Source organism: Calliopsis andreniformis, chromosome 5 (genome assembly GCF_051401765.1).
Source record: "Calliopsis andreniformis isolate RMS-2024a chromosome 5, iyCalAndr_principal, whole genome shotgun sequence".
Lineage (NCBI taxonomy): Eukaryota > Metazoa > Arthropoda > Insecta > Hymenoptera > Andrenidae > Calliopsis > Calliopsis andreniformis.
This window is the reverse complement of record NC_135066.1, coordinates 589,476-615,915: the sequence shown is the minus strand read 5'-3', so window position 1 is coordinate 615,915 and position 26,440 is coordinate 589,476. Positions and strand designations below refer to the sequence as shown.

General features: G+C 40.8%; 2 protein-coding genes across 6 annotated transcripts; one reads left to right on the top strand and one right to left on the bottom strand.

Moving 5' to 3' along the window:
- Positions 1–127: 127 nt before the first annotated feature.
- Positions 128–26,394, bottom strand: Corn (microtubule-binding protein cornetto). Of its 5 annotated transcripts, none has more exons than XM_076377685.1 (12): positions 25,955–26,394; positions 5,282–5,647; positions 3,778–5,131; positions 3,591–3,706; positions 3,372–3,512; positions 3,183–3,280; positions 2,912–3,095; positions 2,606–2,828; positions 2,275–2,525; positions 1,985–2,193; positions 1,759–1,912; positions 128–1,636 (listed from the first exon to the last, which is right to left on the bottom strand). In XM_076377685.1, exons 2-12 carry the CDS (start codon positions 5,630–5,632, stop codon positions 1,520–1,522), a joined length of 3,198 nt encoding a protein of 1,065 aa, XP_076233800.1. In that variant the 5' UTR covers positions 5,633–5,647; positions 25,955–26,394; the 3' UTR covers positions 128–1,519. The 5 variants fall into 5 exon arrangements, with proteins under 5 accessions (XP_076233800.1, XP_076233803.1, XP_076233798.1 ...); XM_076377688.1 differs by lacking the exon at positions 25,955–26,394 and adding an exon at positions 14,300–14,362 and having other exon boundaries at positions 128–1,663; XM_076377683.1 differs by lacking the exon at positions 25,955–26,394 and adding an exon at positions 14,300–14,362.
- Positions 8,589–11,345, top strand: LOC143178829 (uncharacterized). Its single transcript, XM_076377698.1, has 2 exons — positions 8,589–8,776; positions 9,995–11,345. Exon 2 carries the CDS (start codon positions 10,217–10,219, stop codon positions 10,847–10,849), a length of 633 nt encoding a protein of 210 aa, XP_076233813.1. The 5' UTR covers positions 8,589–8,776; positions 9,995–10,216; the 3' UTR covers positions 10,850–11,345.
- Positions 26,395–26,440: the final 46 nt, after the last annotated feature.

Sequence of the window (26,440 nt, the reverse complement as noted above, 5' to 3'; positions counted from 1 at the left end):
TACCACGAATGTATTATTTAGTTTAAGTATTTACATGTAACATTAATTAGATAAATATGAAAACAGTTCGAAACGTGATATAATACACATGTATACATTTTATACTTAAGATGCACAATATACGATGTGTTCTTATCGAAACGAAATTTATTTGATTAAAAATTAAAATACATTATTCACGAGTTCTTTTTGGTATATCATCACAATACTTTGTATAAAAATGCTTAGGACTATGATCCTCAGAATATACATCGTCTGGGTGGAATCTTTTATTTTTTTAAAAAAGAGAGAGAGGAAAAAAGATCACTTTCACACGAATTTTATAAATATAGTTCCATATATATAGTAAATTGTACTTCAAAAAAAGGAAAACCTTCAAAAAACTATCGTTAAAACACATTAGAAAAAAAAAAATGAAATTTTCGCTGTATGTACACATCGTCTTAAATTTGCAATGACGGATTAATCATGGTTCACGGAAGCGTATACAAGAATATGCTTTGTCAAATATATTTCGCCATTTAAAATAGAAAGCAGCTCTGTATGTAACGTCTTCTCTTTTCTCTTTACATATTTATGGGAATAGTAATTTACTTTAGGTCAATTTTTTTTTGTTTTCTTGCAATTTTTTCAACTAAAAGATTTCGAAGCTAGTGTTAAAACGGTAAGGATATTTAAAATATCGATAAATGATGGATCAAATAACGATTCACATTCGCCAATATGTAATAGACTACGTTAAACTAATGTACCCTGTATTTTATAATGGAGAAGATTATGCATATCGTTTTTCTTCAAGTATTGTGAACCAGGAAGTGAACTTGAACCAATCGTTTTAAGGTACATTAAAACCTGCCCTATTTCCCTAATACGCACGAGTTCAAATACTCTCGAGAAATATTCATCATTATAGCACAAGATGAAATGCAGTCGGTGGGTATGAGAAACTTCATTAGTCAATTAAGTATTCCTCGATTCGTCTATGCTGTTAAGCAATTAACCGCAATTAATTCTAACGCGGAATAACTAACTCTTAATTTAACAATGCAAAGTATGATTTAAGTAACGATCGGCTGAACGATAGCCTGGCATTACATGACTATCAAAACAGATTCGTTACGATCATAGACTATAATTCAGTTTCAAAATAATACGGGTGGCAATTGGCTGATAGAATATATATGTATATATATTCTCTATATATATACATACATACATACATAATACACGTTTCAACGATAAAATACTAAAGCAGGAATATACCTCTCGATATAAAGGAACGAAGAAAGCTGTACATGACTTCGACCACACATAATGCTTATACTGTTTGCGAACTACGATACTACCTAATCACCGTTGGCATGGACCTGCCTTTAAAAAGAAAGTTTGCATTGTGCAACGCTGGCACGCCTTCAGGTCGTTATATCAAACAATTCGTTTAGGATTCAGGCGTCTACGGACGGTTATGCAAACGATGGGAACTCGATAGGCAAAAAGAGAAAATAAAGAGGAAATGCGTTTAGGAAGGAAGTTGAGCCGCTGCGTTCGCGTTGAGATCTTCGCAGTGCGTAGCTTCTCCAGGACCGCTGTTATTAGCAACAGCGGGCGCGTCAAATTTTAATTCCTCCTTACCCGCCTATGGAGGAATTATTCCATTTGACATCTTTTTCAAAAAGTCAATTGCTCATTAAAAAAATATTTGAAACGGGAGCAGAAGCATTCTTATAGATATGAGTCGGTAACATCACCGGCCATTACCTCTTTGATTAGTAGACGACAATTCTCCATCACGCTACGTCTTCTATCAGACGTGTTGCTCAAAATTTCTTCTGATTGGTGAAGGTTGTCTACTATTTTCCGCAACTCCTCTAATTCTGTAACGGTTACCTCCAACTTTGCTTCTAGTTCAGATCTGCAAATTACACCACATTTGAATAGTGTTTTACATAATTTATTACTAGATTCATGATGACAAAATGCCTACTTCTCCTCTTTTAAGTCCTGTATGCACGTGTCATTGTCGAGCTGTATTATCCGAAGCACTTTCAACAGTTTAGTGACGAGATTATCCACGTCGATGACTTGATCAACAAGACTGACAGCGGGACAATAATCCGAAGCCAGTGGACCATCGTTGGTGCCAGTGTCAGATTCGCTAATAGAATCGCAATCTTCTTCCTCTTCGTTTTCCACCTGTAAAAGTGATGAATTACAATTATCTTCCATAGTAACTATCTTCTAATCACGGCACTTTGAAAACTCTTTTCTATGTACCTTACGACGATGTAAAATTGCTTGTGTCAGATTTGTGAGACTAGAGCATTCTTCGTTAATACGTGACTTTTTAAGATTACTCTCATCTACCGTCTCTGGGAAGCTTAAAGCTCTACGAAGTGAATCACTGCTAGAAACCATGTTATGTGAGTATGTATCAGGAAGAGAAACATCTTCCAATACGCTCTCCATCATTAAGCACGGTTCCGTTTCGAAATCAAGTAAATCAGACGATGATTCCATGCTCAATTCTAAAGTTACAATGAAAAAATGACTTAACATTAATTACTGATACAAAATATAAATTGTTTGAATAGTGAATGGTGTATACCTTTATAAATTTGCTTAGCTGATTCTAAGGTAGACTTCTTGTCCGTGTTTTTTGTTGCAAAAGGATGGGTCGCCGCGTTCCTGATTGCTCCAATTACTGCAGAGACGAAGGAACCACTTTTTGGACTAGGGGTACACTCTTTTAAACTATGTTTGGAACTAACAGGACTCGATTCGATGCTACTATTGCTTCTACTATATGCTTCATTGTGGTATATCACATCCTGCAAATAAAATTTGCGATTAATCAGTAATTAATTATTATAAGCCATGAATATAAAAAGAAGACATTTCATAGTAGTAATACCTCGAGATCTTTCACTGAAATATTATAGGAAGTTATCAATTGATCTACTAGTCCTTCTAGTCTAGTTCCGAGGCCGGAAAGCGCAACTGCAGCGCCAGAAACAGCAGCACCCTGTGTAAGCAGGAGTTCCCTGCTTCGTCGTTCGACTGCATTCAATTTCATATTCATGGACAAATTTTCTTGTCTACAAACATGTGAAAGAACAGTATGAGCAATAGAAGTTTTCAACGTACACTACTATTATAATTTGTTCATCTTGAATACTATGTACCTTCGTTGTTCACTAATTCTCACTAAATGCTTGCACTCTTCGGTCTGTCTTTCCAGTTCTATTTCACGTTTCGCTAACATCTCTTCCTTCTTTGAAAGCTAAACATCAAATTAAGAAACAATTATCAATGCTTAATCTAATCAATGCTCAAATCTTATGATTCCTTGATACTTTATTAAATAGGACTACCTCTGTCTCTGCTTCTTTCAGCGCATCCGCTAAGGTAGCTTTCTCCTCTTGAAGAAAGTCTTGCATCTCAGCTGATTCTGCCTCTAACTCTTGTTGCTGTTGCAGTAGCGCTTTTTGAGCAGCTAAGCTTTTCTCCAAGTCCTTATCAGTCAGACAAAATGTTAATAAATTCTATTTTACTCATTATCACCAGTTCGAATGTCTATAAACGCATCTTACCCTACTTAACATACGGCACAAAGATTGCAAATCGGCTATTTCTAATTGCTGACTAGCAACCACCTGACCAGAAGATTGTAAATGACACTCGAGTTCCAGGAAACTATCGCTGCCTTCTGAAATTACTTCATACGTAAGTTTACTCTGTTAAGAAGAAATAAAGAGAAGAGATTTAAGCAACAATCACCTGCATGCTCAGATTGCGGTGTTCCTAGCATCGCCAATACTCTCTGTGCATTTCGGTCCAGTTCCTGTCGCGCGAACGCATGATCAGCCTGTTCCTCTTTAAGAAGACGTTTCACTTCCGCAATTTCTGTCTTCAGTTTCTCGTTCTCTTCCTTCTGGTTCGTCGTTTCATCGTTCAGTCTCTTCAAATCGCTCTGCATCACCTGCATGTCCTCCCATGTGCCATCCGTTTGGCATCCCTCGTGCAGTCGCTCAACCACTTCCGGTCCTGCAACAGCACTCGGGACACCGGACAATGCGTTTTCTATATCTTGACCGGTCAGACCAGTTTGAATGCTTGTCTCGTGATAAATGCGCGTTTTCTCTGCAGTCTTGTATCTCGGATAGGGTGGCAGGCTCTTATGAACCGAGGACTCTTTGCTCACACTTTTCTTCTCAACTTGTCTACTCAGACTAGCGTCTCTACTTCCAGACCTACTTCTGGTGAGCTTATCCGACTTTTCATTGGTCTTAGGAATACTCATCTTGCTTCTATTTCTTCTAGGTAACGTTGCATATGTATCTAGAGCTTTGTTGTCTGTACTCATAGTCATCTTATCGGATCTAGGTGTCCTACTACTATCTGTGCGCCCTGTGTAAGGTACCCTAGGAGTGGACAGAGGTTTCCTGACTTCCTCGGACGGTGTCGAGCTTGGCGTACGCGCACCACGTGTCGTGGATCCTCCTCTGGACCTGCAGCTACCACTAGGACCCCGTCCGCGCTGCGCAAGGTCCTTGTTTATCTCTGTAGTCAACGCTGATGGCAGTGAATCGGGAATGGGTCTTGTCCTCGTTCGTGGAGTCGCCGAAACAGCTCCAGAACGAATGGTCGTTGACACTCGATTACTGGTTGGCGTACTTTCGCAGTTGCTTTCTCTTACCACTGACTTCTCCCTAGATCTAGCCCTATCTCTCGTAACAGGCTGTGCCTTAGCCAGTATACTCCTTGGAGTAGCTGTGCGAGGCTTAGTACGCGGAGTGACGGTCATATAGTTGGTGGTCAAAGGTACTGGTTTCGAGCGAGTCGCTTTCTGAGCCTCTGCGGCATTTGTCTTTTTCTTACTGACGCTAGAGGCAGCAACGGTCCTCTTGGTGTTAGTCCTGTTGCCTCGAGCAGACACGCTGCCAGCGATGGAGGAACTCTCACTCCCGCCCTCACTAGTACCTTCGCCACCAGTGGTCAACCTCACATCGTCGGGTAACGTGGCGCAGGGGTCTTCGTAGACAGAGCAACAACTGACCAGACTGGAGTCGCAGGAGGCTTCGTCGAGACCACCGCAACTGCTTGCATAGTCCAGACTGTTCCGACTTCGGACCTGAAAGGGTCATCAGGCAGGTAAATTAGAATACTTCCTAGAAACATTTTAAAGAATTAACAGTCTACTTTTATGCTTCTAGCGAGAGGGAAGAAGAAAACGGTCTTTCTCTAACAGATTTCATTAAAAAATTATCCCTATTAATCTTACCCTTGGCACTTCTGTGGCACAACCCTCCACACCACTGTCACTGCCGTCCTTGCTATCCTTTCCTTCACCAGTGTAGTCTTTCCTGTCGCCGCTCAACGTCTGGTCCGGCTTGTGCGATTCTGATTCCGTCACGTGGATCACAGTGATGTTGCAGTCGCTGTTCATAGTACCGTCTGGATCCTCCTCGCTGAGCAGCTTGCTGGTGTCGCCCACGGGCGACGCCAGATCCTCCGGGACACCCGAATCCTGCCTGGCCACATTTTGCACTGGTGACACTTTCAGGCTATTGTCCTCGAGATGCGTTGTCTCCATCTCAAGGTTCACTCGCTCGTTGCTCGGGGAGATGCTCATTTCGTGGTCGACATTCTGCCGACAGAAAATAGAGACGCGTTCCATTAGTCTTGTTGTCTCCTTTTCTGATTTCTATTACTGTAAATATAGGCGCTGGTGGGGATGAAGAACGGGGTGTTGGATTGTTGGAGGAAATCAAGAGGAGGTGGGAGACTATTAATATGGTGAACATAGATAAGAATAAAACATATCAACACCCGTGAAGTTAAAGGCAATTATCCGTCATATTGTTCGATCATTTTTTTCTCTACCCAACCCTCTAATAGCATATTCTTCTGATTCCAACTGAATTCTTTCCGACCGCGCGTGAGTTCAATTACTCTCCCTACATCCACACACGCAGTATCTATCCAGAAGCCCTTGTAGGCTCATTAACCTCGTTTCTTCACGAGGAGGAAACTTCTCCAATTTAATTCTTTTATTTCTGCTTTCTACAAGACCACGTCTGGCTGAATTGGAGACAAAAAAGTCTACCGAAGCTCTAAAGATCGATGACACGGTTTTGGCTCGACAGACATTTCATCAATTGTACAGGAAGTGATGCAACAGCATTATATTTCCACAACTCGTTCCAGCGAACAGAAGCGAACCGCTCCTGTGGAGGCGTAACTGAAATAGGCGAAGAGACAAAGACATGTCCAGCGGTGGATAAACCGAAACGGTCAAGCAATTAAAATCCGGATCTTGACCGTGACATAGCAATCGTCCTGATATTCGATTACCAGGAATAATATCCGCTCCTTCCCAGGAACTGGAGGAAAATGAAACACATGAGGGGTTAATGGTTTCTAAAATCGCCAGACAGATGCAATAAACCCTCAATTTGGTCCAGAATTGATCGAGGAAATTTTTTAATAAAAGAGGTCAAACCGTCACAGGTCCTGTGCCAAGTATACAGGGTAATTCAAAAGAGATGAATTCAAAATGCAAAGAAATTTGATCAAGCACAGATGAAGCTTAAAATACACATTTATATCAGTTAAGGATATATTTAGCAATGACTGCAGTACTGAAAAATCCCCTGAATTTATCTAACGTGGTAGTAATAGTTAATATTCGTCATTTGCAATTCATTTTATCAAGCACTTTGAAATTCAGACAAATTATCCTGAGGAAGAAGCGCTATCAGCTAGGAAGCACGTGCTCGCAACTACATAGTAACACTATCGTAGGAAAATGTACAAAATAACGAAAGTGTTTAATGCAGTCTTAGAAGGCCACGAGGAAGTACAAGAAAACGAGCTACGTTTCGAGGGAACATTTCTGCAATTTTCCTTTTCAGATCAGACAACAAAATTTATGAATGAAAAGTAAAGTCCCGTACGCATTTCTCAGCGGATTCTCGATGACTCATGGATTCGTGCGTATCTACTGTATTTGCACACAAACACAGCTGCGAAAGGATGTGATTGCTATAGAGGCGTGAAAATTACGACCGTGTATTACGAGAGTGCGTAATCGCAGCGATTTATCCCCTAATTTACTGTCCATTACCACCACGAGGATCTGCAGCATATCACTCGTGAAACTCTTCCTTGTGAGAAGTTTTCGAATTCCAAGCATCAAAACGAGCGGTACAGGTGGATAATTTTGAGAAATTTCAGAGCCGTGAAATGTGAAGAAACAAATTTAAAAAATTCTCCCTTTTCTTAACCTCTCTCTCCTGGTTTCTAGGTTTCTACTTTTTTCTTCTAGATCTTAATGTTCCTCCTGTAATACCTTAGTGGTACTTTAAGGAACCAGAAAATTTGAGAAACTGTGTTGGTAGCCTAGACGTTACTTTTCGAAAAATATTTCTTTCCATTATTTCCCGTTTTCCTGAAACACTCTGTATCTTCCAGTTCTAAAATACTCGTATTTATAAACACTATTTTCTCACATTTTCATTTTTCTAGCGTTAAGTATAAAAATATCCCTATCCCACGATTATATCACATCATCGATAAGACAATATGGCTGATGATTTCAGCAACGAAAATTATTCAAAGCGATCGTCACGAATAACGAAATAATGACCTCGTGCATCCACTTCCGTCCGTAATCTCTCTACCTTAATCTGTCACATGTTTAACACTCTCTCTCTCTTCCCCTCTACGTTCATCTCCTCCCTTTCCTCTGCTCCCCCTTCCGCGGTATTACGTGTATCAATCGTAATTGACGAAGAACTTCGCGTCACCGACCGGTGTTCCCCCTTTGCTCGCCTCGAATCGCGTACAACGCGTTTCGAGTGCCTCTCCTCGTTCATATCGCACTTCCAGCACGCTGTTATTGAATAATTATCCCCTCCATCAAGATCGATCGTTCGATATATCGCACGCGAATCCACTGGCTGATAAGAACGACGAGAAACTGCACACCGATAATAAAGAAGTGAATTGTAAACAAGAACAAAATTTTAGAAAAATTTTTATTGCAAAATTTAAAAGTTTAGAGTAGGAAGAATAGAGTAAGTGCTCAATTCCTGGAGGAGGGGAAAATTCGATTAACAAATACATGTATTTGTATTTATATTCGAAGAAAATGCAAAACTGAACTAGATAATAATATTGAAGCCTTGCCTTTTGTAATAACAAATCATTATTGTCAGACAAATGAGATTTGAGGATGCAGAAGAATTAGAAACTTCTTCAGGAAAACCAAGCTCAACGCCAACAATTGTCTATTCTTCCAGAAATACGTACACTCCATCCTTCCCCTTCGTTTCAGAGCAAATGGAAAAATACTTGTCCCACAATATCTTGTTCGACATATCAAATCTGACGCACAGTATCAAAGCATATTTGGACAGTGTTTGAACGGGAAGTCCCCTCGAGTTGAGGGTTCTTCTTGAATTTTGTGGTTCCACGAGAGGAAGAGTGTTGCTCTTGGTGATAGAAAGCCGACTGGTGACCGTGATAATCGAGCAGAAGTGACCGAGAACTTTGAGTGTTCGTTGCGCGCAGCTAAGGTCTCGGGAAGTCCCGAAAGCGACGAGACCGATTGGCCGACCGACCAACACGTCTCTGCCACCCAGCAACGTTATTACAGCGCCCCAACGCTCTGCCTGCTGCTGTGTCGCTCAAGCGTTCGTTACACGTGCACCAAGCTTATTCCACCGATCATCGGGCAAACGAGGAAGCATCGAGACTGCAAGTCTGCACTAGGGTAATTCAAAATTATACAATACTGATTTCGATTAGAGATTTTTTAGGGTCCCTTGCGGGGGTTCTGAGCTGACGAGGATTATTGATAGAAGTTAAAGAGAGAGAGAGATTTTCTTGCGCAAAAGGGCGTTTAAACCATTGATTCATTGATCGAAGCTCTGTTACATCACTCGAGTACTGAATGGATGAAGCCTGCTGTAGTGTACAGTAGAAAATTGCAAGCTGGATTTCAGGCTCGCAAGCGTGAGTCTAGAGGCGATTTTTCTACGCGTTGATTGAATAATCAATCAAACCTGTGTTACGCCATTCGGTTACTGAGCTGATGAAGCCCTTGTAAGACATATTTGGGATTGCGGAAGAGATAGAATAGGGGATTCAGACGGTCAATGACACGAGAATCGTAGGAGATAGTTTATTGAAGAGGATATCAAAGTTTCTACGCGCGAAACCCCTTGTCGATTGAATTTATTGTTCCTGTGCGATCTCTTGACACTTGCACAAATAAAAATTCTTAGAAATATAGAGAAAAATATAGAGAAAAATATAGAGAAAAATATACAGAAATTGTAAAAAAGTGGATTTTTGCTATTTAGACCTATGAAACACTAGTTGTCAAGAGCTGATGTATAGATTTTTCAGAACAAGAGATCTTTTCCTTGGCGATTAATTAATTGATCGATGGATCTATGGAGCATCTATTGCGACACTCAATCGCTATGTAGGTGAAGTCCATCAGGGATTACGAAAAAAGCAAAGACAGGGACTTTCTCGATCAACGTCGACCATTTGAGTCAAGAACGAGTCCTTGCCAATTAACTTACGGATTTTCCTGTTCATCGAGTCTTTTTTTCTAAAGATAATTGATCAGTTAATTGAGCAATCAGGCCCCTGTTACTAAGTAGACGAAGGTGGAAAAAGTAACTAATCCCCTAGTTCCAATCACGCTATAATTGCTCGATCAATTGGGTCTCTATTGCGTGAACCAATTGTCAAATAGGCGACAATGAGAGAAATTATGTAATAGGGTCAAAAACAAGAAGACAGAACAAATACAAGTCATTTCTGATCAAAATATTTTGCAAGTTTTCTTGCAATCGCTGAAGAAAAATGCGAAATCCAAATACAAAAGACTAAATAGTAATCTCTCTAACTAGTAAAATTTGCTACAAATTCCAAGAACAGATAGGAGGAAAACTCAGTAAAGTTTTTTAATTGACAGAACAATCAAAGTCATCGGAGCGCTTAATTATCTGCAAAGTTCCTGGGAAGACCAACGTACCATCAAAACACTCAAGATCCACTCGCGATAATTGAGTTAGAGGTATTAAGGATTCTCACAAATCGACCTAATCCTACTGCACAATTTCTGAGGACAGTTTATCCACAAGATTTCCTCAAAGGTTCCAATTTTGAGAAGATTCAAATCAACGTGGATTCAGATATGGGCGTGGGAGAGGCAACCATCAGGAAGATTCAAGGAGACGGTCTCTCTCTCAAGTTAGACTCGAACGAGCAAATTTTAGAGATCACAGGTGATGGATGCACAATTACTGTAGTCAAAAATTGTGGGAGAGTGAGTATACTTGGCGATGGCTGTCGATTAAGAATTGACCAGAACTTCGGCGACGTGGAGTACACTGGGGACGGTGGGCAAGTGCTTCTAGGTTCGAAATCAATTAAGAATAAAGTAAAGTACGTCGGTGACGGAGGCAAAGTCACCTTTGATGGAGACTCGAAGACGAACAGCAAGACGCGCAAGTTCCAAGTTTCTAAAGAGAAGATGAGCAAAAATTTACCTGAAGGGAGCACTAACGCTAGTAGTAAAAGTAAGAAGCATTCCGGCGATTTCAAAGAGACTGAAAACGCGTTGAATGCTAAGAAGGAGGCGAAGTTTGTTAGACAACAGAAGCAACAAACACTGACGGGGACGAAGGTCGTTACCAAGTTCTATTTTGAAGACGACCTTGTGAGCAAGTGGTTTATAAATCCTGGATCAGTGATCAAGTCCTTCGATGGTGCCACCTTTGTGAAAATTCTACCTACAGAGAACAAAACCAAGATCAAAGTTAAGTGAAAGAGATTGAGAATTTCTTGGAAATAGGAGTAGGTAAAATTTCGCTTAGATAGTGTGTGATAAACTTTTATTCTTAAATTGTAAATACATATTTATTCATTGTATATAAATCTAGAGGCTTATCTTGACTGTTAAGTCGAATTTAAAGTTCCTGTATTTAGAAAAGATAGTACGTAATAATGTATTGTGTTTAGAAAGGTAAAAGACAGATAATAGGTGTAGTTGAATATATGAACTTGTTAAACATACAGTATAAATGAATGACTCAAAACTTAGCTAGCTAATTGAACCAGGAAAAAAAATATTTCGATAAAGCTGATTCAATTGTTCGAAGAACCTTGCTCGGGGAAACCTTCAACAATTATCAGCACTATTCAAGGGAATATAGTTTCACTTTCCTCTGTGTTTTTTTTCCTACTTGAACCGACTTGTTTCCAGTACTGTATTTAATCATTTGATTGTGTCGTCTGAGATATAAATATATTAATATAAAGCATCCAAACGAACCATTCTGATTCGACTGTAGACCTCCTCTTCTGTGACTCGCAGCCAGTAAAGTGCATGAACTTGACTGTCAACGCTTTCAAACCTTTATGTACTACACGATGAACTACCGATAAGCTGCCCGTCTTATCGATCGTTTTATCTTATCACTTAAAGTGCGCGAAAAGAGCACTAAACGAAGCTGAGTTGCATGATGGGAAAGTTGCTTCCGTTGTAAGTGTTTGTGAAGAAACTTTTCAAAAACATCCCTTGCAATTAAACTTCATAATGGACATAAGACACATCCTTTATAAAACGAACAGTAATCGCACAGTGACAATTTTACTATCTACGATTGCGTGTTGCACAACGTCGTCAATAGCCTGCATTTCGGCCTGTCAAGGTTAATATGGTCACGAGTATCACGCGCAGGAAGATAACACGTTTGTTCGTTCGTTCGTTCCTTCATTAATTCAAGAAGCCGCAGCGCCGTGCGCCATTCAGCGCTTTCGTCCGAGGCTCTGACCTAACTTTTCAAACCTTGGTCGCAAAGGTCGCCGGTTTGCAATGGAGGTCAACTGAGGATCATTAGCCGAGTTTCGTACTAGAGGAAAGCACTCTTTACTTTGTTAAGACCCGCTAGGGATTCGAATTTACTCGCCGGAAGTCGCCCTCTGTTTTCCTCTCGCAGAGAAGCCTTTTTCTCGAATTTCGTTGAGAAGCTAATTACGATACTAATCAAATCTGAAGATTCGCGAAGTCTAGAGATCCACGAAATTAATGGTACACCTTTATCCCTGAATTTTGAGAAATTCAAACTATTAGTAAACTCATTTTTCAAAGGGAAAAATTAGCAGTCATGCTGTTAAAGCAGGAGTTTCAAATTGAACCATTGCTGATGCAGCAACAAAGGAACGTCGAAAAGAGCGTGTAGAGAAGAGAAGAGGAAGAGAAAAGAGGAGAAAAGAGGAGAAAAGAGGAGAAAAGGGGAGAAAAGGGGAGAAAAGGGGAGAAAGAACGACAAAGGTAAGTCGATCGGTGTTGATGCAATTAACAAAATACTGTGGGATGAATAGAGTTCTCTGCGCGGTCCCTAAAGTTCCGCCCCGACTGGAGGAAACGTGCACAGATAATGAGGCCACGTGCGCACCTTTCTGCAGACAATGCCGACGCTCCATGTACAGGGTGGTCTAGGTAGAACCATTTGCACAACTCTGGTTAAATATTGACCTCTTACTCGGGACGAAAACCGTATCGTTTCCAAGAACCCTCTACACAATGGAAAAGTAGAGCTTCTGAGAAAAATTTGAAGCCGAAGAATAGATCGCATATGTGGGACTCTCTAAAAAATGAAGAATATATAGGATATTGCGCAGTATTCAATAAACAGCGCACGTTATCCGATATTATATAATAGTATAACTTTGCAGACGAACAATAGTATAGACACTGGTAAGTGCTTTATCAGATTCTGATAAATGTAGCCGCAATGCAGGCAAAACGTCAGTATTCCCCGTGTTATTGAACGCGGAACTTGTACCAGGAAGATTCAAATTACATTAATAACTGCTCCGATTAGTTCATCCTTGCCATAGCTTCTTTCTATGTATGGGTTACGCTAGGGTGAAGTTCGACCTTTTCACGTGAAAATTCTACTAACGTTTCTATTGCTATTCAATTTCCAAGTATAATTTCGTATTGAGTTTTGCGATGTGGATTCCACAATTTTTCACTAAACTAAATCCTCAGAATTTGAACAGACCGACTTTCATGAATCACCCTCTATATACGTACACGTAACACATTCAAAGCGTGTCAAGTTGTTAGTCCCCTGGTCTCGTCCCGAGGGTATCACGCACGCTCAAGCCTTTCATATACATATAGATCCACGTTTAACCCAAAAGGGAACATGAGCTGCTACATGGTCGTAAAAAATATGTTCAGCTTGTAAGCTCATTCGGATCAACCGACTGAAAACATGTCCTTTCCACGCGTCTCTGCGTCTACGAGGATGATCCAGTTTCCGTCGTGCCTACTGCAACCCTCTGAAGAAACTTTTTCCTTCCGACTAAAAACCAAATTTTTTTCTTTTTCGTTGAGGACTACTTCTCGTTTTCCTTTCAATGACTAAGAAATGGGCCATGGAAAATATCGTTTTAAACTACAGTATTTATTCACCACAGTGCTCGTTATACCTATGTCAATGATTTTGGAATAAGAACCAAATGAAGAAGCATAAATTTATGGTGTTATTAAGCATGATGTCAGCCTATAAATCGGCTGCTCCTTGGTTTATACTTCACCTCAAAAAATTAAGACTCTTTCGAAAATCTAACAATCCTTCGAATGTAGTATTTGATAGAGCTTTGACTAAAAATAATAGTAGGAATTAATTTCTTTGCGAAGAAAATAATTTTCAGATGCGTTATTTATAGAATGACCTAACATAGGGTAACTAATATTATTATGGGGTAAAGTCATCAGAGTTGTCGATGAAGTTTCGAGAGTATCATATTATACTTGCGTGTGCATAAAGAGAGCGAGAGACGTAAAAGTTCGCGCGGGAAACCTTTTATGCAATTTCGTGTTGCGACGAAGAGACGAAACCAAATAAGGCAGCAACTGTGTGGAACGCGAAAACGGGAAACTGGTGGATCGACTCTGTTGCGTGATCATTTCGATCAGTATCTGACTCTCTAATGAACTATTCGGAATAACGAGTACCTCGATTACTTTCCTCGTCGAACACACAATTTTGTACCAGAGGAACTTTTCTTTCATTTTTTCACTTTTCTGAACCTTTCCAGTTGCTAAGACCAAAGTATAACTTTAATCATTTCCTTACAGCTAACGTTTAGCACGTAAACTCAAGAAACAAACATTTTTTGGTGAAATTCAAGAGCTATAGAAGAGTAATATTGAAGAAGCTACTGATATTATAATCAATTTTTCTATTTTATTTTTTACCTGCAAAAGAGACAGCAGAAGTACGGGAAATCGGTCCATTTCGTTCGATCGTCGTCGCACTGACTACCCTTGGTTCGAATTAACCGGACAGTCATCTTGAACTGTTGCACGTATAACAGTTGAATCATCGGGGATGATATAGAAGCTGTTACGATATTTTGGGCGAGACTCGTAACATGTTCGAAAGTGAATCATAATAGTGTGTACAAAATTCTAGTAAACTGGGAAAGGCAAAGCTGCCTAAAAGCAACATAGGCAGATACATGAATATGTATCTTCCTAAACTTGGTCGAATTCTACTCCTACGACGTGCTCGAGGTTCTACTTGAAGCTTGGTTAATTTCTGCCAATTTCTGTTTTGAATTTTACCAGTGCCTAATCTACACTAGGATATTTCTATAATTAATCTCTACTTTGAATTACTTCGGTATTCCCACTCTTAGTAATCTATAGCCTACGTCATATTCACCCCACTTGAATCCTCGATTCAAATACTAACGATACACCTTGCGATCAACTAAAAATCCCAAGAGTGTACCACGATTGACGCAAAAACAGCAAGGAACAAAACAACCGTGAGTCAACGATCCGGTACTCCCCGAGAGAGCTCAATGATACGAGATGTTACATCATCTACCGACGAAAGTCCGAACGAAGATGTGACCAAAAAAGGTAGCAAACGAGGTGGATGTCTTGGCTACACAACAGACATTGCATAGTAGCCAGACGAACGCGAGATGGGTTACATGCAGGCCAATGCGCCAGACGAAAGAGAGAATGAGGAATCTATTGGTGAAGAGAGATGCTGAACCTGATTAATTTCAGACATTGCTGGTTGAAACAAACATACTCGCGATTGTTCAAACTCAATCACCATTTATAAGGTAAATGTCCCAATACCAGAGCGTTTAAGATATCAAATGTCCCAGTAAAGTGGACACCTCGCGCTGAAAATGAAATAAAAGCAGTTTTAAGACATAGTCGGCTGCTGGGACATTTACCTTATTAGATAATACCCAACTCTGAACATTCTAATTGCTACTGGAGAATATTTTTGCCCCCAGATAATTTGCTATGGCTTAAATCAACTCTTCTCATTTGATAGCAAGTAGAGATCGGTGATCCCTGGCTCGACTTTTCGCCAGAAAATTAGAGCCATATGTTCAGGGTCTGGCTTTTCAGCGCATTTGCATTAACCTTAGTGGACACTCGAGATAGTCTCGAGTAGCTTTCGGTCGTCGCGGAAGTTCGCGCTTGACGAACATATGGCGTTCTCGAGCCAGAAATCTGCCCGCGTCGCGGGACCACTTTACCACGACCCCTTTTGTTTCCACGTCCGTCGAGCTATGAGTCTGCCGTTCCCACGAACGAGCTTTATCGCTCATCCGAATGTTCCACGTTCTGAATCGTGTTCGCTTGGTGTAGTCCCAGCGAATAGCTCGTCGATCGACGCTGTGCTGGTTCGTGTCGCGCTGCAATATCGTTTGCCTTCATGACTTTGGACAGTTACTAGAAATTTACTAATACTACAGTCAAGATATTGGCAAGTTTGATCGATTCAGTCACAATTTTCTATCTTCTCTAGTTCCACAAGGTAAGATAACAATTCGCTTGGAGGCCACGACAAAGGCGGCAATTGTAAATATAAAAGAGTCTGCATTTGATTAGTAGGCATTGAGGAACCACGAAATGCATATAAGGTTCTACTTGGACAATCAACCGAGTGCGACGCCGATGCAAAACGTCCCGACGCGTTGCGTCCTTTGCATACCGACTACGCCTCATCGGTACACAAATATTATAGCGAGGCAGATGGCCCAACTGAAAAGGGACGAACTTCTGCGTCGCAGCGATGCATCAAAGGTTAATGCTTTCAGTCAGAATCAGTTTTATATGTAATCCTTGTCCTCAGGAGGCTCTGGCACAATCACTATCCGAGATGTTACATATATCAAACGTTAAAAGTAAGGTAGTAGCTATAAATGCCGTGATCACATCATATCATTTAAGGATTAAATAAATAAATCTTGTAGGATTTAACCGAGAAGCAAACTATTGCGAGAAAATGCATACATTCCACTGAGTTAAAGAAAGAAGAAATTGAACAATACACAACCTTGAGCAACATTTTAAAGAGATCCTTCGTGTCAAAGTGTCCAACCCGCGCGTTTGCAGAACAGACTTCTACTAGCTGCCTGACCTACGGCACTGAAAATCTATTCTTAACCTCCGGTAGGACTTCCTTTCAACGCATAACTCCGTTTCAACTGTACGCGATATCTCTGAGAACCGATTCACAGCCCGCGAATTTCGTACCCCTTGGGATCGATAACAAAGCGACTGCAATATTTAATCGAATAAAGGAGACTGGTTGTGGCGAGCGATCGTTGACGACACACGCGTGCCCCACCCCTCTTGCACGTCCGTTTTTGCCTGCGTGATCCTTTGGATATTAATTGCTTGCATACGTGTGCACGCGCCAAACAATTTTCTGTAGATAACACACTGGGAACAATTTTTCTATAAACCTCGTGCTTTTGTAGTATATGTGTATAAATACATATTCATCGCCATGATAGTCCGCTGTGACTGAGATCTTTCAGTTGGCTATTTTTAAAAAAAATACTTATCAGTTTTCAGACAACCTAGTTCCCCCAACCTCGATAGACGATAGACTTCAAAGTTTGCGAAAAATTTAGAAGTATTGCCTGGCTGTAGGCATGCTAATACAGATCGTGCGAATTGACTATGCTTGCAGGCAGCGTTAACGTTTCTGTTCCACGCTTTCGATGACTCAATGACGTGGCCAATGGTGGGGTGCCCCCCAGGGGAACGATCGTCGTGGGGTTCGTCGAGGGCGAGCTAACCGAGGGCCACGTGTGCCACTGCCAATCCAGATAAATCTACTCGCATTAATCCTGCTGTTCTCTTCGTATTTACTCAACACGTCTCGTGCTGGGTTCAGATCAACGTAACCTCAGCTCGATGACGTTCAGAATTTCGCAGAGAAAAGCACAAGCAGCACGTGCCGTCATGTGCTTTTAATTAAATCCAATTTTCATAGAAGAGACAGAGATATGACTATACACAAATTCTCTGTATTTAAGATACGATTAGAAAATATTATATAACAGAGAATTTTTGAAAGCTTAGAAAAGAAGTGATACACGATTTCACGATTTTAGGGCGCAAGAAATTCGTCTCAGACTGATTTACGCGTTGATCGAGGCGTGAATCTGGACGTGTTAAAAGTAGAATGTTTTGAACGAGCTAACAGCCGATGGAAGGCCATAAGGCTGACTGGAGAACTTCGAGTGCCATTTTTACGCCGAATACGAGATTTATTTGAAGAAGAAACTCGACAGAACATTTTCGCATTTCCATCGCTTACAATATTAGGGCTGATGTATGCAAGATTCGTGAGAGATAAGCGACAATATTATTGGAGCATGTACATAAGCTCTCTGAAGCAAGGGTTCGAAGAATATTAATACAGTTACTAAATATAAAGCGGTCAGCAATGTTACTAGACACTGTACGCTGATGGCTATATACCTACGCGTTTTTTCGCCAAGCAACGCGTTCCAAGATGACAACCACGAACTATGATAGAGTATAAATGTGACCTGTAGACTCGTTAACGCGGAAGGAGCGCGATATTATTAGCGGACATAGATCGAACAACGATAAAAATGCTTGGTCCCCACGTGTCCCGACTGAAAAAAGTAAACCTTTGGCACGACCTCCCGAACAGACCTCCTCTGAGCTATTTGCGGAGAGCCATCGTTGAGGAACGTCGTCTCTGATCGTGACACCAAGATAGCGACGCGGACGACCGAGTTTTCCAGCTACAATCGTCTGGATATCGAACATGCTCGAGGCAACACATTTCTAGAAAGCATTATGATCAAATGACTAAACAATGTTTGATCTTTGACAAATTTTTTAGAGGTTTTTGGGAGGTACGTGATCTGAAAAGAGAGAATGAGCCTAAACAATCTTTGGCATATTGCTAAAGATCTGGCCACAGAGTGGGGGGCAGAGTCTTTTGGTAAAAAGTCTGCGATGAACCTCTTTCTTAAAGAATTTCTAAGAAGTACAGTAATAGGAAGAAATAATCTTCGAAAGGGCCAGCTCTTTCTTCGAGTTCCACAATGCCACTGGCGACAGCTGACGTGTAAGCACATATAGTCAAGGTAGACAGAAAGCTCACAGACGCGCGATAATTTATTTGAACCGGCCACGTGGGTGATGAATAAGTGTGGTCGACTAAAGCTTGGCCAAGCGAGCGGAAAGGTCCGGTAAACGGCCTCTGCAGAATGCAGAGTAGCCAGCAGAGTCGCGATTCGTCGTTTGACGAGAAGCGCAACTCTCGGCCCCTGCCTTGGATTAGGCTTCCTCTCGCTCGGACCGGCTCGCGGATATATTTACCGTCCCGCTCGAATCATTCTCCGCTGACCTGACCGCAGACACCCGCTGGATTCACGCTTGGTGCGCCGAGTTCTGCGGATCTGGTCCATTAGTGGGCTTGTAGCTGGGGCCAGGGACTTACATCGCTCACAATAATTAGGGGATCGTGTTTCTAGATGACTCCAGGGGATAATGAAAACCTTATTATGTTCTTCCTTTATGTGGGAGTTCTGTACCCTTTGTAGATTCCACTGAAACCAGGAATATCTTTCTTTTTTTCTATGAAAAATTATACTACCAACAAAATGTCTAGATAAGATACAGTAAAAAGTGATCAATTATCCCCTCAATGCCAACGCAGTTTTGCCTAGAAAAGCACTATGCGAACGAAAATGATGCAGAAACGAATGGGAAGCCTGTACGAATTACAGAGGTCGTAGTTGATTGTGAGGGGTTAAGTACGTAGGATGATCTTCAAAGATTTAATTCAGTCTGTAAATTATTCAGCAAAGCCGCACTGCAGACATATTTGCCAACTATTCTATATTTGTTTACCTGGTTGACTGAATGGATGTTTTCGAAGAATTGTACAGGTAAAGAAAGAAACTTACGGAGAAGAATACTAAAGAATTCCTTGCACTCAATAGCAAGGCTACCTGGGGAATTCCAGTTCCAAGACCCTCAACATTAGACCGAAGGAATTAGGGAGTTTCACGAATAGGAAAAATCCTCTGACGCAGGTACCATAAACGGCGATCTCTAGGAGAATAAAAAGCAATTGAATACCTGGTACACAAGAACCCCCCCCCCCCCCCCCCCCCCCCCCCCCATAAACCTTCGGAAACGAGAACATCTGGTACAAGAAAAAGGCATTTATTCAGACCGATCGATAGCCAGCATGAGGGTAGAGATTTCGTGAGAATGCAAGCCTCCCTTTGCTACATACCTACTGCAAGTGCTTGAATTCGCGTCACCGAGTTGAAAGTTAGAATTGCTCGCGTACCACATCGGTGACCAACACTTCGCGAAACGAATTATGGAATAACTCGAGCTAGTCAAAAGCGTGATGCATACATAGTTCTAAAAGTACGTAAGTAGAGGGTTTACCTCATAGATACGCTGGGCGAACTGGGAGGTACATTTATTACAACATGCTCGATTTAACGCAACACTGACACTCTGCTCATTCTCATGCCGCTTTGGCGTTCGTTCTGCGGCTGGATATATTTACCGTCTCGTTAAAATCATTCCCCGCGCTCTGACCGGAGAAACTGCACTCGTGGGCGGACTCTAACTGCAGCTTCTTTCGAGATGCATGTGGGATGCGACTGACGAGGGAAGCGCTCAGCGCTCGGCCCCATACAATTCGCTCGAATTTCGCTCGAATTTCGCTCGAATTTCGCACGCAGCTTGTGAACAACGCTTACGATAAAGTCAAGTAATTTAAGAAATCCTGTAGGTATATTTATAAAAACACTCGCGAGAAATTCAGTCAGATCCCACAGTATTTAGACAATGTTTGCCCGGCGCCCGATTTTATGTTCGCAGTCTGAGTAAACAAGATCGAGCACTGTCAGAATATTTACAAACAATACGCAATTACATAGCTAATGTCGAGTGATTTTAGACAAAGGAAAACATAGCTGACATTCTACTGAAACGCGTGCCATTCCCGTCGTCGCTTTCTTCGATTATGCGTAGGCCAAGAAAGAACAAACCAGGGTCGCGAAAACAATCACATAGTTTCCACCGATTGTCCCACAAAGATATGTATTGTGCGGTCGTGAAAGGTCGGACTAGTCTAATTGAGGCTGTTCCTTGAACAACATTAAAAAGCAGGGACTGAGTGACAAGCGCGACTAATTATTATATTTCGTTTTCTCACCGACGCGACATTCTTATAAATATTCTTTCATACAACTTTCTTTTCAGAATTATAGACTGCAATGAATGATCTTTTAGCTACACCTTATTGTAAAATTTCCATTAATCCGAAGATGAAGAAAAATTCGGAAATTATTCCCTTCTGAGAATTACCGACTGAATTACATCCTGTCCAATCCTACACCATTGTAATCGCCCCCTAAAAAGGTATTGGGTGCTAGTAATTGTTAGCAAAGAATATTCCTGCGGGCCAGGTCTATCAGCCGATGGTCCAAGGTCGACAGTTCCTTGTCAGAGTACCGTAAGATCGCGTCTAAATTAATGGGGCATCCTCGAGCGTTATCCTACTAACTGTAAAGTTCGCAATGGGGGGCTTACATAGAAATCGCGTGAAGCGTGGGTGTATGTTGCGAAACATTGCACAAAGAAAGAAAAGCAAAAAGAAAGAGGAGAGGACAGGGGTAAAATGAGACATTTTATAGAAAAAGAATCGCATCTCGGACGTTGGTTTACGTTGAACGAACAATTCGGTACGCTTTCTCTTACGGTCAACGATGGGAACAAGGTGCAGAAAAATAGCTGAGGATAATACGAGCGGAAAGCACTTTGCATAATTCATGACGGTGGGGGCGATCCATACGCTCGTGGTCTTCGTATCTAACGATCAAGATCGCTTCCCCCTCCTTGCCCCTGATAATTATTTCCATCGCGGGAGGCATGGCATATACCATTGTGCGCAAGCCACGGTTGCTTTTCACCGTCATTGTTCTCGCTGCCTCTTTAGGCGCATTTTCTAGGCTCCTCTTATAGCGTTTCCTACATTTGGTTACATGGAAAAAATCGTGACCGAGTAACGAGGGATATACCTTTCCTTTTGCTAATTAAACTACGATAGCTCCTGCTTCTGAATCTTTCCTGAACATCAACAATTTCACGCAAAAAAAATAGAGAAGCGAAGTGGCTCAAAGTTAGGGCACACAGGTCAACTAGGAGTTACTTGAAAGATCATAAAGCTCATAGGCCTAAGCTATAAAGGCAACGAAAAATGACAAATCTTCTGAGGAAGATACCAGTCAGAAAGATGAAACGCATCTTGCGCTTCCCAAAGTGTGCATAGGCTCACGGTAACCCACGCACGTAATTCATCATGCTTCCCATCCCACGCGATGAACTTATACCCGTTCTCCTATCCACCGATAATTGCACGCCGCACTTTCCATATACATATTAATTATTTTAATAGACAGCCTGCAGCACTCTGCTACGATAGGATTATAATACATGTACCGTGATCTCGAGCTCCATGAGTGGATTTCATTCTTCACCCCACTTGTATAGAAAATGATATGAATAATATATCCTTCGGGTAAACAACAACCGAACTACTTACGTTGAAATTGCACGAGCATACACGTCGTCGAGTGATGAATCGAAACCACAGAACGATCGCAATGATGCGTGATAAAGCATCGTGTTGTGGTTTCTCTAGCCAGATCTTTTACCACGATTGTATTTCATTAAATGTTAGAGTTCCATACACTTCCCGCCGAAGAGTAACAAATCTACGACTCGTCTACGCTAATTGGGATTCTAGCGATTTTATCTTTCTAACGCAGTGAGCGAAATGATACGATAAGAGGTGAAAGGATAGAGGACATTCAGAATGGCTTTAAACAATCGCCTAATTTTGTCTCATTTATGAACAGATTCCACGCTTATTACAACGTGGTAAGTGTTACGTAAAATTCCTATCATATTTCCTGCAATAAATATAGAATTATAGACAATCAACAGACGGCAAATTAGCATTGTCAGCCTTGCAACATCCTCAATTACGCAATTAACTATTCCTTTAAATTTTAGATGATAAATGGACCATCACTGTAACAATATTCTTACAGAAGATAACGAAAGAAAATCGAAAGCCTCGAGCACTGAAAATTTCAGTGAAGAAGTCCATCCATTCGCTGAGGGAACGGTCAGAAGTCCCAGCCGGTGGCTAAAAGCAGGGAAGACGAGCGCAGCCCATAAATTATTCTGGTCCCGCGTAAACATTAAACGAGTATCGTTTATATACGCACGCGTCTTGGCTGAGGCCACGAGGAAAGAAAGAAAGAAACAAAGAAAGTTCCACTTTTACCGCGCGGTTCCTTTTACTTTGACCAAACTTTCGACTGACGTCGAGTCGAAACACTGTTGCTGTTGCGTCAATACACATAATATGTATCGTCAGGTTCCAATTTCATTTCAAGCACTGCATGGCTTTTGTATCGTTAACAATCATTTTCATGACCAAGTGATTTTTTTAACTCGACTTCCAACGTCATTCTAGGTACTCTAGGTTGACAGAAACAAAAAAATAAGTAGCCACGAAAAGGTTAAAAATGTTTCTTTAAGTTTTGTAAGAAGAAGGAACTATTATTTATTATTACTATTATCAATATTATTATTGTTTGTTCCTAAATAAGTATTCCGATCTTCCAAGGTTACAAGAAGTCGTAACTAAATCGGTTTACGTAATTTGATCGATTTACCACAAAAAGCAATGGAACTTAGCCGTTGCTGAAAGTGGAACGCAATTTGGACACTACCTGACGTACTTTTTACTACTTCGTCTTGTATTTGTTCCACTTGCTCGACAGCGCGAATGATCTACGCGCTCAAAATAGATTATCACGAAAGTCATTCTTTCGAGCACGTAGAATGTGTTCTTTTTCAGGGAGAATCTCGATAAAATTCACGCCCTTTGGGAGCAACGTCGAAAGAGGTTATCGACATTGATCCCTTAAAAAAATATCGAACATTGACCTCAATTTCCTTTCAGATAAAACGATAATCGTTTGTGACAAATAAAAACACTGCTCAAAAATTCTTTGATCACCTTGTACATGGTTCTTTCTTAATCGCAGCGATCGCGTTAAAAAGCGAAATACACAATTAGGGGTTCTTAACGCTTCACCGAAAACGAGGTATGTCGTGTATTCGAGGGCCTGAAGCCGCTTGCCGAAATAAACGATACAATCTGCGAATAACTTCGCTTTCATGGATTACGTAATGGTCATCCTTATGCCCTACTTGCGAATCATTGCGAAAGAGACGAGATGGAGGTTTATGTAATAAAAGGCGAAAAAACAACGAGCATATTAAATGTCCTATGAAACGATCATGATCGTATAACTGCAGTGTTTATCGGAAATGCACTTGCGGTAGCCTGCATTTAAATTGTTTCCCATGACGAGATCAATTACGAACTTTTTAAACGACCGATTCTCGTACTGCTTGTTTTACCCTTCAACGCATCTCTCAAATGTTGTTCTCATATTCTCTATATTGTGACCAAATATATGGTACAGACAGGGTGCCTCTGGAAAATAAGAAATATTGAAAACTGTGTAGCCCAGATATTATAATTATCAAATTTTTTTTTTTTAAATATTTACTTTCCAAAATTTCCCGTTTTCCTGAGACATCCCATCTAATAAACACGTAGTAATTGTATTTATATCGTTTGGAGGAAAATAATACAAATTTGAATGTCGGATATTTCGTTCTTATGAAATATTAGACCAAATATACTGGTTTTATTAAGTCGTTTTCAGAAGACTATATCGCTGACGGTTACACTAGCTTATCTACCCCTTTTCCGTTGACCAACTCGTTCTACTATGTAAACTCAGCTTAATGAATAGCCTCTATAAAGATCATGAAATTATTCGTAGGCGCTGGAAGATGTACACACGTTCTAACCTTAAACATACGAGTAGAGGAGAGGAACCTTCCCTTTGAATAGTGTTTTATATAACCTTCTTTTGTTTTTTATTACGATTTTACTACTTTCACCAAAACAGAAAGTTTTCTCTAAAGTCTGAACAATTATTCCTCAGATATAATCTGTCAGTTATAAAGCGATTCAAAAATTCGCGTCATGTAATACTAATCTTTTCAACGATTCAATATTATATGTTTAATTCTATCTATAGGTAAAATATATTTAAAAATTCAGCAGAATTACATATCCTAAGTAATCAATAACGAATAAAGAAGAACCTATGTATTAATTAAATAATATTGTACAGCTATTGTCAGAATACTTGAAATGCTCTTAACCGAGTGACACAATGCACACTCCACATTCTCTTTCGACCAAGCAATCAATTAAACCTCGTTCTCTCTCTCTCTCTGAATTTTAGGGAAATTAAAATGTGAATAAAAGACTTCAAACTTAATATATGTAATACAAAAAGGAATTCCAATTTTCAGCAAAATTATTGAAGTAGAAATAAATTTTTGACAAATTAACCTTCATATTTAATATATGCATTTCATAAATGAAAAATAAGATATAAAATCGACGCGACAGTGGAAACACGATATACGAATGTCAAGGGGTCAAAAAGGGATGAATTCGAGAAGACGGAAAGTGTTACTGCAACTGGCGAAATGTAGGCGTAAACTTAGGTTAATTGACGAATCGATACGTCTCTGAACACATTGGGCTAATCGGGTGAAAGACCCCTAGCGTGACAGACACAGAAACACAAAAGGAAACCCTCGTCGTGGCGGCTACTGAATGTTCTACGAAGACAATTTCGTCAACCTATGACCGTCAATATGATCATGTTATTATTCTCGGCTGAGCGTATTATAATCCGGCGAGCATGGGCAAGAAAAGGGTCTGAGCTCTGGAAAGCGGGAATGAATGAATGATAGTATTTCATTGAAACACCGTTTTGTGTATTCGAGTTTTGAACAAAATGCTTTCCCTCAGAAGTAATAAGATGGCGTAATTCCAGCTCGAAATTTCAAAAGGTTCGGTTCATTTTTGTCCATTTTGTAGTTCTACGCTAAATTATCGCGAATCTCTTATCGAACTGCGCTCAACTTTGTGTTTTCCACAATCAAGTATTCGAATACAGATCGTTATCAATTTGATAGACTACTCGAATTCCAAAGTGCAAGTTCAATTGATATTAGACCGATAAGATTCCACGTTTCAAAACATGTACATATATTTAACATTTCAATTGAAAGAAGGCTCGTCCATTCTGATAACTATCATTTAATCGCATTTGTGTTGTTTGATAGAAGGTGGTCAGCGGCGGTAAGGAAATTATCAGACGGGGGCTCAACACGCTCGAAATGATCTCGCACTTCTGCTTGTTGCAACAGATAATTCGCGAAGGGTGCGACATCACTGAGTTAACGAATCGATCGTTCCATTTGGACCAGCTAAGCTAGAGACACGACCCATTTGATTAAAGTAATCGCCAATAAAGGAACACAAATCCTTGTATTCTGAATGCATCCCCTCGAACGGCGCGAAAATCGATAACCTATACGAGGAGAAGCACAGACTCTTACCTTGAGCGAAATGTTTGATTCCTGTTGCAGGATAAGAAGTTCCTTTTGATATCCTGGCTAAAGCTTGTCCTCTCTCAGTCTTGATTCGCCACACATTTATCTGTGGTAACAAGGATAGACCGGTCCAAAAAGGCGTGCCGGTTGACTGTTCCTTCGCCAAGGATTTCACGCTGAAGAAAACTCCCTCGAATAAACTGAACCAGAGCGTATATGTTTTCGGTTGAATCGCGTGGTTGAGGTGATATAGGCTCGTCAAATGTCTCACAACCTCTGCATGATCATACCGATTTGCACACACGACTACTGCACCACTTTGAAAGAGCACCTTCGCGGATCGACTGGCAACTATATTTGTACGGGCCACGGGCCACTGTTGCCTTGCTCGAGGGGGAACCACACCGACCAACCTCTCTCCAGCAACAACCAGCGACAACTGGCGACGAGCAGGAACGACCCCTATGCGCACCCTCCTTCGATTAGTAAACG

Coding starts and splice junctions, on each gene's coding strand:
- LOC143178829 (XM_076377698.1), top strand. CDS start 10,217: ATGGGCGTGGGAGAGGCAACCATCAGGAAGATTCAAGGAGACGGTCTC.
- Corn (XM_076377683.1), bottom strand. CDS start 14,338: ATGGACCGATTTCCCGTACTTCTGCTGTCTCTTTTGCAG. Junction 3,707..3,777: donor ACCGCAATCTGAGCATGCAG/GTGATTGTTGCT, acceptor AAGTAATTTCAG/AAGGCAGCGATAGTTTCCTG. Junction 3,281..3,371: donor TGAAAGAAGCAGAGACAGAG/GTAGTCCTATTT, acceptor TTTGATGTTTAG/CTTTCAAAGAAGGAAGAGAT.